The sequence below is a fragment of the Oryzias melastigma genome, linkage group LG15, assembly GCF_002922805.2.
Source record: "Oryzias melastigma strain HK-1 linkage group LG15, ASM292280v2, whole genome shotgun sequence".
NCBI lineage: Eukaryota > Metazoa > Chordata > Actinopteri > Beloniformes > Adrianichthyidae > Oryzias > Oryzias melastigma.
Genome location: NC_050526.1, coordinates 22,900,828 through 22,914,533, shown reverse-complemented (window position 1 = coordinate 22,914,533; position 13,706 = coordinate 22,900,828). Strand labels below are relative to the sequence as shown.

General features: G+C 37.1%; 1 protein-coding gene across 2 annotated transcripts; it reads left to right on the top strand.

The window, feature by feature from the left end:
• Positions 1-5,113: 5,113 nt before the first annotated feature.
• Positions 5,114-13,314, top strand: sufu (suppressor of fused homolog (Drosophila)). Of its 2 annotated transcripts, none has more exons than XM_024296935.2 (12): positions 5,114-5,454; positions 5,829-5,963; positions 6,162-6,298; positions 7,149-7,291; positions 8,012-8,097; positions 8,992-9,064; positions 9,309-9,462; positions 9,552-9,654; positions 9,949-10,083; positions 11,861-11,999; positions 12,075-12,143; positions 12,228-13,314. In XM_024296935.2, the coding sequence occupies exons 1-12, from the start codon at positions 5,306-5,308 to the stop codon at positions 12,315-12,317; spliced, it is 1,413 nt and encodes a 470-aa protein (XP_024152703.1). In that variant the 5' UTR covers positions 5,114-5,305; the 3' UTR covers positions 12,318-13,314. The 2 variants fall into 2 exon arrangements, with proteins under 2 accessions (XP_024152703.1, XP_024152702.1); XM_024296934.2 differs by having other exon boundaries at positions 5,115-5,454; positions 9,306-9,462.
• Positions 13,315-13,706: the final 392 nt, after the last annotated feature.

Sequence of the window (13,706 nt, the reverse complement as noted above, 5' to 3'; positions counted from 1 at the left end):
CAGTGACCTTTTCGTGTGTTTTCCCCAGTCTTCAAACAGCAGCATGAAAGCCGGGCTTGTTTCTGAAGTCCAGCGCAAAATGTCAATTGCAACTTATCCCGCTTACCTAAGGATGTCATATGAAAGTAGATTCTAGAGTCCGTGAACATCAGTGGTAATGGAGGAGTCTGAGGGAGTCTCTGTCTTTCTTATTCTCTGATGGTAACATTATACAGGCGCCATTCCAAAACAAATAATCTTCAGATATTTTCCAGAGGATGTAAATCCTAGAAATGGGGCACAGACAGGAACTAAACAGTTATTTTTTTACTCGATGTGGATTCCCCTTTTAGTTCTGTATCAAGGAAATCCACAGAATTTTTCTAACTGGGATTTTTCTGAGGAAGAATGCATCATCAAGTACAGACTAGTTTGTTGTACTTAAAAAGGGGAGGTAGAGAGGATGAGGAAATCTTTAATCGGGTCACTTAACAATGCAGCTATTTGGGGAAGCTTTCTAGTATGTATAGAAACTGCCCTTTTACCTTTTTGGTCCTACTTTTCCATGTGGTTATGAGCACAGTTATCTGAGAGTGCTGCTTTACTTTTGATGGAAGATCGAATAAAGTTCAGACATTTTTTTTAGTATCATCCCAAAGCATGATCAGGAAAAGTTGACCTAAGCATGTCTCTGATAATATTCAACAAAGAAGCCATTAGGAAACATCAACAGTTCAAACGCGACTATGCATCTCATCACAGAATTTCCATTTGCTTAGGATGTCAGTGTACTGTATTACTGACCATTGTTTCAGTCTTACATCTAGAAAATCAACCCGAATTGGTTTCAGTTTAAGAAAACATTTGGCAGACTTCCAGCGCGTCCAATTCGTCATCATCTCTCATCTCGACAGCTGTTGGTGGCCACAGGGGGAATTCCTGGTGCCTCAAGTAAAAAAAACTGCCTTTCCCCTGCTTACTTTATGGGAACAGGGGGCAGGGCAAGTCAGATGGTTTTCCTCAGAAACTATTATGTGTTGAATCACTGTGAGGGGGCGTGCTGTTCACTCCCACTGCTTCCTTCTTACTGGGAAGTGACTGTCAAGCTTACCGTACGGAGGGAGTGTATGAAAAACAGAGAGGAGGGGAGGATGATGGGTGATGAGGAAAGGTGCTTGTATTTAAACTTCTCTGCTCTGAATGTCAGGCACTACGCTTCATCCTTCCTTGGAAGTTGGAGGGAATGAGAGAACTTTGTGGAGAGCTAAACTGGGCAGGAGGAAAAGGCTGGGAGCTTTTTATGTGGAGGGTTATTTCTGGTAATTCTAGGATTTTTGAAAACATAAAGGTAGGTTTTTTTTTAGTAAAGTGCATTTTGATTATTTTTCATCATTGCTCATCTGAGAAAAAAAGTGACTTCCACATACTCTGAATGTGATAAAATAATGTTTGTGAATCAACTTTATGGACTGGTTAGCCTTTGAAGGAAAGCATTTTTATTCTGTGCAAACTATAAGATGTCTTGTAAAGTAATAGGTAGGAGAACCGGTTGTTTCCCACTCCAACTGCCGGAAAGATATGAGTTTCCTGAATGTGTTTAGGTGTGGCCTCGCTTAGAAAATTCTCTGTACATTTTGTACAAATGTAGATTTTTTTTTTTAAATACATAAATAATAGAAGGCAGTCACTGAAATAACAATGACAATTGATCTCACTGTACTGTCAGAGTCAACATTGACTCCAGACCTTGAATGAGGTGGAGGGTTTTTTTCAGTAATGAGAGCGAATCTGTCAACCTGCACGGGTCAGTTAATATCCAACTTTGTATAGTTCAAAGATGCACTAACCAATCTTGTTCCTGCAATCATACTTCTCTGTATAATTTCCTGGGAGTGTTCGGTCATAACGGATGAGTAATTTCATCCCTTTGTCAGAATACTATCAGCCTGATCTGATTCGCCGCTCATATATGAACCTCTTAGAATATGGTGTTAGTGGTTGTAAAGTGTTTCCAAGAAGGCTGCTGCTTCTAACATGGTCAACCATATGTGAGCGAGCTTTACCGAAACACGCTCCTCTGCTTTTTACTTTTGCTTTTACTTGAAACTTTTCAGCAACAATAAAAAAAACTTTTTTTTTTTTAAAGTATTAATATTTGACTTTTAAAGTACACTGCAAACACAGATTGAGATGAACGTCCACTTCAATTAAACGTAGTCAGCACATACTTTGGCCATTGCTCAATCTTTAAGTGAAAGAAGCAGTTATCATGTCATCACCCTGTTCTTCCACGGAAGTACGGATGTATGACTTAACTCGATCATGAAATCACATCATTTACTTCATTGTTATTCTGACTGTAAAACCTGGTAGCTTTTGTTTTGTTTTAAACATTTTCACTGCATGTTCTTTGTGTGTAAAAACTTTGATGCTCGAGTCAGACAACTTTCCTGTTCGAGGATCATCTCTCTCCTGAAGACGAAGGATATGTGAGAAGTGCTCTACTATGAGAACTGAATTCCATAGATGGTATAGCTTCTCTAGGTGTCATCTATGGGCTCAGTTCTTTTGGCATGGTACTGGTTTGTCGAGCGTGCCGCAAAGCAACCGATCGCAGACATCATGGAGGTGTAAAGAAAAGAACCCTTGTGTAATGAAAATCTTTAGATATTTTTTATTGTTTTTCTATGATTGTGTATGTTATACATTTGTTAAAAATGTATTTCTTTCAGATTACATATTTTGACTCATGTAAGTGAAAAATAAAAGATGGATGTTTCATATTCCAATAAAATATATTTTGAATTTATCTTTGTGATAAAGTTATTGAAAACTTGCTGTAGTAACAGACATAGTGTGTTGGAAGTACCAGCTTATCTCATTCACATCTCTGTATTTCCTCAAAAGCTAGAGCCATTGTAATGATAGCTAGTTACAATTTTAAAACAAACCTTTAAACCATTTTGTGTTTGATTTTTCTCAATAAAAAAGAAATAAAGTTATCATGCTCTATCAAATTTGACTACATTTTAGAACAAAGATGCTTACAAAACCCAGAATTTTAAAAAAAAAATCTTAATTTAGATTACCAGTAGGGCTGCACGGTGGCGCAAGTGGTTAGCGCTCTCGCCTCACAGCGAGAAGGCCCCGGTTCGAATCCCGGCTGGGACCTTTCTGTGTGGAGTTTGCATGTTCTCCCCGTGTATGCGTGGGTTTTCACCGGGGACTCCGGCTTCCTCCCACCATCCAAAAACATGCCTCATAGGTTGATTGGCGACTCTGAATTGCCCCTAGGTGTGGATGTGAGAGTGGATGTGTGAGTGATTGCGGCCCTGCGACAGACTGGCGACCTGTCCAGGGTGTACCCCGCCTTCGCCCTTCAGTAGCCGGGATAGGCTCCGGCACCCCCGCGACCCCGAAAGGGAAGCAGCGGTCAAGAAGATGGATGGATGGATGGATAGATTACCAGTATATAGAATGGCTATGTCTGGAGGAGATAAAACATGTCTGTTCAGATCACTCTAAAATTCTGTATAGAAAGCAAAAAGTCTCAGTGAGACATTTTGAAAGCAGAAACAACAAAATAATAGATTACTGTGCACAAAAGCAGTTGTGTCATTGTTCTGCAATGAACCATGTTTGATCCTGAAACTAGAAACATCAGTTTATTCAAGGAATGTCATCCTGAATCATATAACACCCACAGGAGTGTCACACTGTAAGATCGAAACAGATACAACTGACAGGTTGCACAATCGGCTTAGGAATTTTTATCTCCCCCTCGTTCCTCACAGAAACCAGTTCTTCCCTTGTTGAAAGAGGTTTCCCTTCAGTTTCACCCACACCTGATCTCACACAAAATGATAAAAAAAAGCACAGTTGTTCCACAAAGATTTCATCTTTTGTATTGAGGATATTTGAACTACATTATCCACCACTGTACTATTCTGTATGATTTAAGTAAACATTATAATACCAAAGTAAGCTATGACACGCCAGTAGGGATATTTCTTATTTTTTATAGTTTTGATGATCCAGCCATGCATCTTCTAAACCCCACCTTTGGGGTCACAGAGTTGCTGGAGCAAATTCTGCAGGTTGTCATTCTGTCACAGGGTCACACAATCACACATACACACTTAAGGGAAAAATTCGACATATCAATTAACCTATGAAGCATTTTTTTTTTTTTTTAGACCATAGGAGGAAGCTGGAGTACTCAGAGAAAACCAACAGGGAGAACATGCAAACTCCATGCAGAAAAGTCCCTGCAAGGATTTGAACCAAAGCCTTATGGCTGTGAGGCATGAGTGCTAATCACTCCTCCACAATGAAGCCATAATTTTGAAATTATGGTATGGGATTATATTTTATTATTTTTAGTTTTATGCTCATTTGGAGCAAAAGGAGAGATTGTCCAACATCTTCACTATCTCCACTTAACCCTCTACCTGCCTGCATTGAGAAAACATTTAAAAAGCATTGATTGGGTTTGTTAGTCCCCGACAGCAATAAGCAGTAGATTATTTTATTTTATTTTGTTTAATGTAATTAAATTTAATTTAATTTAATTTTATTTTATTTTATTTATCCATTTGTTTTGTTGAATCCCCAAACTCCTCACCAGAATTATTGGGGCATTTTATGTTGTAAACCCTCACAAAATAAAAATAAAATATATCAAAGTTAAGCAATTTGTTGATTTACAATAAATGTCACCACTCTTTTAAAATATTTCTTCTCTTTGCAAAAAATGAATGGTTTTATTCTGGCACAGCACAGAATTATATAGTAACTGCTATGGGCTCATGATAAATCCTTCTCAAAAAGATGGAAGGCAATAGTTTTTTTCTCCCTTTTAGATACAAGAAAAATGTTAAGTGGATGCCATCAGAATAATATTTTTTAAATTTCACATAAATATTTTCAAAAATATTGCCTTGCTGTTGGAATGCATTCTCCATGTGACTAAAACCAATGAAAAATCAACCCATCTGAGTATGTTTTATCTTCTACTCACACTATAATAATAAATGTTTTTCATTTCATACACAACAGCTCAATTTCTCCACTCGGATTGGTGGATAGCACTGTCAATCTATGACGTCACCCTCCCTGACCAACCAGCTGTTTGTCTTTTTTTTCCCCCCTTGTGGACAATGAGCAACAGGCCCCTCACTGAGTTTAGCACACCGAGGAGATCACTGTTGCACAATCCTTTACTTTTCGAAGAGTTGCTTATTTTAGCGTCCTGAAAAGTAACTTATCTTGTTTATCTTTTTTTTTCGCCTTACAAAGACAATTGTGGATTGTTTGAGGCCGTGGTATGGACGACATACGGCCTGTTAGCGGTGCGCCAGCCCACGGGCTGGTACCACTGTTTCCTCCGGGGCTGCAGGCTATCTATGGGGAATGTCGGCGACTTTATCCCGACCAGGCCAACCCGCTGCAAGTTACTGCCATTGTAAAATATTGGTATGTGACAAAACACATTGTTATTTTTCTGGCAAAACTATTTTAAAGTGACTTTTTAACGTTTTTCATGGAGCGGTAGCTAACCTTAGCGGAGACAAAGTTTAGCTTCTTAGCTAAACAAGCTAGCTAACATTTGGGAGATTTCTTCAAACAAAGGATGTTATTTTTATAGATTTTGGAATGTGAGCACCACATTGTATACATAAATAAATCACTAAATCCACAGAAATTTCTGTCTTGATATTTCAGTAATTTGTCAGGTCCCTTCAAAGACTTTGAAATGTAAACTTATTTTTTTGACTGATTTATTTATTATATCTCAACTTAACGAAAGCCTTTGCTGCTTAATAAATTGAATGTTTTCTATTATATAGGCTCGGTGGGCCAGATCCTTTAGACTACATCAGCATGTACAGAAACACGGGCTGTCCTGCTCAGGACGTTCAGGAGCACTGGCACTATGTGAGCTTTGGTCTGAGTGACTTGTATGGAGATAATCGTGTTCATGAGTAAGTTCCTTGATTTGCTAATTTATTTACATGCTTTAAAAAATGCTAATTTATCCCAATGCTTATATGGTAGTACACCCTTTTCTTCCTCATATGTTTTGATCTGTACAAAAGATCAATGCCCTTAATCTATTTTTATTTCTTTCAACATTAAAAACATGTAGATGTGCGTTTTTAATCATGTAGCTCCCTTGTCAGATTCACAGGGGGAGATGGACCTAGCGGATTTGGCTTTGAGCTCACCTTTAGGCTCAAAAGAGAGGTGGGAGAGACAGCACCTCCCACATGGCCAGCTGAACTCATGCAGGGATTGGCACGATATGTCTTCCAGTCAGGTAAGATCACAAATCGATGCTCCTTAAATTTCCACCTGGATTCAGATTATGACCAAAAAAAATACATTCTCCTGGTTCAATAGTATATTTGAAAATGAGACTGAATCCTACGATTGTTGAAGGGCATTAAAATCCATAAAGCAACTGGTCGTTTTTAAGTATTCCATTATTAGTTGTATGTATTTCATTTAGAAATGTTGATTAATTTTTAAGAAATTTTTTCTTTGACTATAGTCTTCTATTTGACATCTAGTTCTTATTTATTGAAAACAGTTATTTTTATTTTAAGGAAAACATGCAATTGTTTAAGTTTTTCTTAGCTTCAAGAGTTTTTAATGTTTTGTTTCCAGGCCCCTAAGTTTCTAGTTTTCTTTTGAGCCTGGATCAGAAAAATGTGGTTGATGAGTTGGGGTAGACACAAAGCGAGGGGAAGGCGTTTACTCTAGGGTCTCTTTTCCAGCTGGGGTCAATTTGGACGTGGGTGGGCTTCTAAACAGAATGAATGCTGATTTTTCTGGCCATCCTCCTCTTCACTTGTCTTCTGAGTCTGGATAGGGAGCTAGTCGCCACCCAAGGAGAAACGTTCGCTCAGATGGATGAAAGCCATTTATATAGTTTTTCTTCCCCACATGTGTGCCTTTGTTTTCTCCTGCTTTTCTTCTCACCCTGTTTATCTCATTTTTTGGGCTCTCATTGCCTTGATTTTTTTTTTTTTTTTTTGAGGAAAGTTTGTGCCGCTGTTTGAAGACACAGAACCAGATGTACTGGACTTACTCTCATGACAGTGTTTATAATCTAGATAACTTCAAACTTTATTGGTTGTACTAAAAAAAAAACTCCTTCTCTACAGAAAACACCTTTTGTAGTGGTGATCACGTTTCGTGGCACAGTCCACTTGATAACAGTGAATCTCGGATCCAGCACATGCTGCTCACAGAAGACCCGCAGATGCAACCAATCCAGACTCCATTCGGCACAGTGAGTTTTCTCCAGGTGAGTCCTAATTCCATACAGCTACACAGTTCATTCGGATGTAAAATATATTTTTGTCCTTTTTTTTCTTTTAACCACACTGTACTATATTGGGTCTTCTGGGTTTGTATGTAATCAGTATAGATTAAGATTATGTAATTATTACTGAAAAATGATTGAAAAATGCATATTACAGTGTCTCAGTTTTGGTTTTTGCATTTTATTCTGTTAGGTAAACATTCAGGATAGTTTTTCTGTAACAAACACTAAAAAAACACCTCAGTGGACATGTTTAACTGACCCTTCATTCTGTCTGTTAGCATGCCTGTAATGTTATTGTGGGTTATCTTTTTGGTTTATCATATGTGGATGTCACATTTTATTTTTTTAATCTGAAAGTCTAAGATTTTTATTCTAGAGCTGCTGTTGGAAATGTTAAACTCTTGTTTATTATAATTTTGTTTTACTAAATCAAAAAACTTTAGATTAACATTTAAGAAACTAAACTTTCTTTTCAAAACATATTCAAGGAGTCCGAATTAAAAAACTATTTTCATTTTTTTTCAATTGAACAAATTATGTGTATTTCTTATGAATATACATTTGCACGTCTGTTTTTAAAAGTTATACCCAGCATGATTAGTGTAAATAGCTTAAAGATGATCCTATACCTGAGTTCTGCATTAAGTATAAGCACTGCAAATACAAACAAGTCTTTCTCATGGTTTTCACTTTCATTAGATTGTGGGTGTATGCACAGAGGAGCTGCAGGCGGCCCAACAGTGGAACGGCCAAGGCATCCTGGAGCTGATGCGTGGAATCCGCATGTTAGTAGAACAGTTTCATTTGCTTTCGTGATGTTCTTTTTTTGTTCCTACAGAAAGAAAGAGACTCTCTGATCTTTTCACTCTCTCGACAGTGTGATACTTTTCAATACTCATTTCAGAATTGATTCCTTTTTTTTTAACATCAGCCCACTTGATGGTTTTTCTGTTTCTGTTTAAAAGGTTATTACATTGAATTTATACTTTTGTTTTCCATTACGTTATTCAGATTTGATTCATTGTTTTTCCAAAGTTGCAAATATATATATTTTTTTATGTTTTCAAACATCATCTACAATAAATACTGATAGATGTGATTCAGGAGTCCTCTTATTTAAAGGAAAAAAATTATTAAAATGCTGATTTATCCTAATGCTTATATAGTAGCACATCCTTTTGTTCCTTTTTTTTTTGGTGTGTGCTGCAAAATCTCTCGTAGTTTAATATATATATTTTTTTCTTAAAAGGAAAAAAAACAATATTCTACTAATTACAAAAGTGACTACAATATATTTTCAGACTTTGAGTCAGACTGCGACAAGCTAAATGTTAAGGTGTTGGGAAAATTTCAGTTGTCTTGTCAGTGGGTGTTTGAGCAACTTAGATCTCTTAGTGCATCTACTTTAACTGCAGCAATCATCTTTAGGTTTCTACTAAGATTTGACTGAAAGACAAATATCTTAAAGTAATATATATATATTTCATTTGTATCATAACAAATCCACTATAATTTTAGTAAGCCTATGTATACGTTTAGGAATAATCTCTGTGCCTAAATTTGTTGATTTAAGTTTTTAAGGGATTCTCCGAGTCTAGTAGTTGAGGAATGCAGTTATAAATCATCTATTAACTCTCTCTTCCATGTGAAGTTAACCCTTTTGCTGGCTCTGTGTGCAGAGCTGGTGGCCCCTGGCTTATCACTGACATGAGGAGGGGAGAAACCATTTTTGAGATCGATCCTCACCTACAAGTAAGGTTTTATTTAACATCACATGGAATGCGGTGCTCTTATTTGACATATTAGTATTCATATATTTTAGATTTATTTAATACATGACAGTGGCTTTAACAGATTATAGATTTGTAGAAATGTAAAGCAAATATGTTGGAAGAAGACTTGGAAATTCTATTATTTTGAAGTTTTTGTGATCATGTTGCATTTGTTAAAATAAATGTTAATGATTGTGGTTTTTTTTTTTGGCTCTTCTAAGCAGGAGAGAGTGGACCAGGGTATCGAGACTGAGGGCTCGAACCTGAGCGGCGTCAGCGCCAAATGTGTGTGGGATGATCTGAGTCAGCCGCCAGAGGATGAGGAGGACAGCAGATCCATCTGCATAGGATCACAACCGCGGAGACTTTCAAACAAAGGTACCGCCCCGCCTTCTATAGAGGTAAAACTGTTCTGCCTCAGATGCAGATATTTTCGGCAGATTGTTTTTTCTGTGTGTTTAAAACAGACACGGAGCAAATCAGAGAGACGTTAAGAAAAGGACTGGAGTTTAACAGCAAGGCAGCACTACCGCCCATCAGCAGCCAGAAACAGACTCACGAGAGAGCGCAGTGAGTGATCCTCCCACACTAGCACCAGCTCAGCACAAGCTCTGCAGGACGTTTCCCTGCCTGCACCGTGTGCAGTAACCCCAACCGACCCTGACATCTGAACTGCTATCAACATTGTTTGAAAAAAGGGTGTATTATATTTTGGTTTGCTTGTTATTTCCCTCTTTTAAGTTGGATTCTCTTGAAGAGATGTAACATATCTAGAAGTTTCTAATTGCATGTCAGCAGAAGAAATGGCATTTATCTCAATGATGGGTGTTTTTGTTGTATTTTTTCTTGATCTCTGTTTTGCAGGAGTCGGAAGGACAGTTTGGAAAGCGAGAGCTCATCGGCCATTGTTCCCCATGAACTGGTGCGAACTCGACAACTGGAGAGCGTCCACCTGAAATTCAACCAAGAGTCGGGGACTCTGCTGCCCCTCTGCTTGAGGTACGTTTACACGTTCCATCGCCTTTCGGTTTCTCCCACAGAGGTGCAGTTTACGAGCTGCCCCCAAGCACATATCAAACCTCCACTTGCAGGAACCCGTATGCTGCTTCAAGGTGCAAAAATACAAGTTTTGACTTGTGCCCTTTTATGTCAGAAGCATTTGTAGTGGAAAACTCTAGTATTGGAAGGTAGACTGATTTAAAGTGGCAGTAGTCCATGTATTTTTACTACATGTTAATTGAAAATTGATCCTTTGAAGTGTTTTATTAGTTTTTGATCCTATTTTTCGGCCAAGTTACAATCAAATTGTTTATATATTGTTATAAATTGTTATTATATAACGGTGTTTGGCTAAAATGTTTCCTGTTTAGCCTTGATTTAGTAATCTTTGGCTCCAGTGATCATCCAGTGGACCAGATTACTCATAGTTTGTGGTTTTATAGGTAAATGGACCACACTTTTCAGTAAACAAGTTTGTTCACATGTATGTTGACTATATTTTGAGCAGTCATCCAATGAATTATGACCATACTGTTGCTTGTTGTGTACTCCTAATTAGGGACATATTGTGACTTAATTTATGAGCTAACATTTAAAAGTATCAAGTATCACAAACCTGTTTTGTTGGCTCTCAGATGTCTCTAACTGAACTTTTTTGGTGACTCTGTCTGAACATGCATTCCACAACAGTTCCTTTTTATTTTTGTGTCTTTCATTTAATGAGGAAAACAGGTTTTGTTGCAGAAAAATGTCAAAATACATTTTAAAAGTGTGTAACAGATTACTCAGTTGGAGGAGAAGAAAACCTCATTTTTTGATACTATCTATCATAGTATTTATATGGTAAAGTCATTGACTGTGTACAAGAATTGGACTGAGTGACCCCTCCCACTCTGATGTTCCAAACAGGAAGTACACACGGACTGGAAGGAGCCAAACTCCCATAAACTTCTATTGAGAAATAAACAGCTATTACTCTCTGTGTATTTGTCACAAATTTTTTATATTTTTTTAAATATTTTTTTTTTCTGTAGTGCAAGTTACTCAAGTTATAAATTGACCAATCAGATGCCTCAATGAAAATATGTGATCTCACGTTCGAAACATTTGACAGATTTTATGTATCATACTTCCAAGGGAAGAAGTGTGGACTTCCAATAAGCTCACTCCTGATTGGTGAAAGTGGTTGCCATAGAAACTCAGATTGATAATCACATCTCCATGTCTGTGTTCATGAGATCATTGAGCCTCTCAGTATGGTGGGGTTCACCATCTACTGCAGAAGATGCTTCTGAATGATGGCTGCTTGTAGTTCTGAGATGCAAGGGGGTAGAGGAAATTCTAAGAACACTAAATCCTCAGACACAAAATATTTGTGGACTTTGAGTCATCATTTGATCCACTGACAAATGTAAGCAGAGAAAAAGCTTGTTTACAGATGCAACAGGAGTTCCTCTTATTTAATGATATGACTAGAAGGGAGGTGAAGCAGAACCAATTTAGATTTTAAAAACCATGTTCTGCTTCTTTGATCACCTGCCAGCCTGGTACAAATAACATCTTTATTGTTTATTTCAAAGGAAAAAAAATGTATTTTTTTTTATTATACCACTTTAAATGTTCCCCTTTTAAACAGGTAGCATTATTAAACATTGTCTTTTTTAAAAAAAATGAGAACCGGTATGTTTGATTTTTGTCACAGATGAATATCTATTTTTTAATTTGCTGTTACTTAAAAGGCAGAATAATTTTATATAATGTTATTTATTTCCTCTAGGGGCCGTTTGCTTCACGGGAGACATTTCACTTACAAAAGCATCAACGGAGACACGGCGATCACGTTTGTATCGACGGGAGTCGAAGGTGCTTTCGCCACTGAAGAGCATCCATACGCAGCTCACGGCCCCTGGCTTCAGGTAAACACAGCTGAAGTTCTTGCGTGGCGCCGTCATTTACGTGCATTTGTTTGACTTTCTGTTTGTCGTCACTAGATTTTGTTGACTGAAGAGTTCGTTGATCAGATGCTGGGGGATTTACAGGAGCTGAACAGCCGGGAAGAGGTAAGCAAGTTTTTTAACTTCTCACTTTCATTTCCTTGAATGCAGCTGCTTTTCATTCATCTTTTCTTCTTCCTCTTCTTTTAGACAAAGTTACCTAGGGAGTACAGCTGGCCAGAGAAGAAGCTGAAGATTTCGGTTCTACCAGACTCTGTGTTTGATAACCCACTACAATGAGGAATGGAAAACCTCCAGCAAACGTTCACATCAATGCAAACAATAATCTACAGAGGAGCTGCTGCTCCCGAAGAGGACAGCCAGAGACTGCATTTCTCCTAAAGATGATCCTGGGGATCAGCTAAACACTTCTGTTACAGCCTCGCCGTTTATGTTAATACCTATAGGATTATCAACTAAGTTTCAAACCAGCCTATCCAGATGGTCGACCTGTGAAAAACAACCTTCAAACTTTCCTTTTAACAGTGAACTCAAAATATGCACCGTATCTGCAGTTCAACACGTCTGAAGCAATCACTCGTCACCTATTTATTCCAGTGGCCTTAAAACCATAAATATCACAAAGTGAATCCTATTATCAGTGTTTTTTTTTTCTTTTTTCTTTTAGCTATGCTATTTTATTCCAAGTAGATGCAAATGCTGGACATTTCTCTGTTTTGATACCAAAGTTTGAACAATGGCCTTGTTTTTTTATTCATCACTGTCTGCCTCTCACTTGTTGGAAAGTTTTGTAGTAAGAAACTGAGACCTATTATTATTATTATTATTATTAAATGGTTTTCTTTAGGTTTTTGGAAATGCTGCTGGTGAATGCTTTACTGAGCATTTTCTACATTTTTAATAAGACTTCACTGCCTTTTTTTAATTGAACCTACTTTAAACTGAGGACAACTTCTCAGTAATCGTTGACACTCAGATTTTAATATGGTTTTGTGACATAGCGTTGAATCGAGGCCTCTGTATTCACTATGTGTAGCATTCCATTTCAACTCCTAACATGAAATGCCTTTAACCGCAGTGTTTTCCTACAGAAATGTACTCCTAAGATGCAGTGGTATAGCTTTTTGTTTGTCTTTTTTTTATTTGGACTGAAAAATGTAAAGGTTAGACTTTGTTATGAAAAAAATATTATCTTTATGGCAGAACTGACAGATTGTAATTCTTAAGTGCATTAAAAAGTGTAGTTATTACACAAATAAAAGATAAGTTGTAAGTTCTGTGGAACTCGTTTTTTTTTTTCATTTTTCACAAGAAAACTGAAGTCGGTCACCATAACATTTACTAATACATATTTCATGCATCTTTTAATTGGCATGCTGTTTGCAATATTGTTTTAATTGACTTTTGGAGCATAATATTTTTGAAAATATACAGAAAAGTAAAATAAGACAATCTGCATGGATCAAACAAATGGGGACTGATGACTAAAATGTTTACTCTGCTTACAGAGAATATTGCAATAAAGGTCATATTGACACTAATCAGTTTGAAAATAAAATACATTAGATAATGTGTTGTTTTTTTAATTTTCTATCAAACTATATCAGAGAAGTGTGTGTGTTTTGATCAGATTCATCAAAATCAAATGAGAAATGACAGATATCAGAT

Bases quoted from the DNA above. Each gene is read 5' to 3' on its own strand.
- sufu (XM_024296934.2), top strand. From the start codon at position 5,306: ATGGACGACATACGGCCTGTTAGCGGTGCGCCAGCCCACGGGCTGGTA. The intron at 7,292-8,011 runs GTGAGTCCTAAT...CACTTTCATTAG, and splicing joins GCACAGTGAGTTTTCTCCAG to ATTGTGGGTGTATGCACAGA. The intron at 9,655-9,948 runs GTGAGTGATCCT...TCTGTTTTGCAG, and splicing joins CAGACTCACGAGAGAGCGCA to GAGTCGGAAGGACAGTTTGG.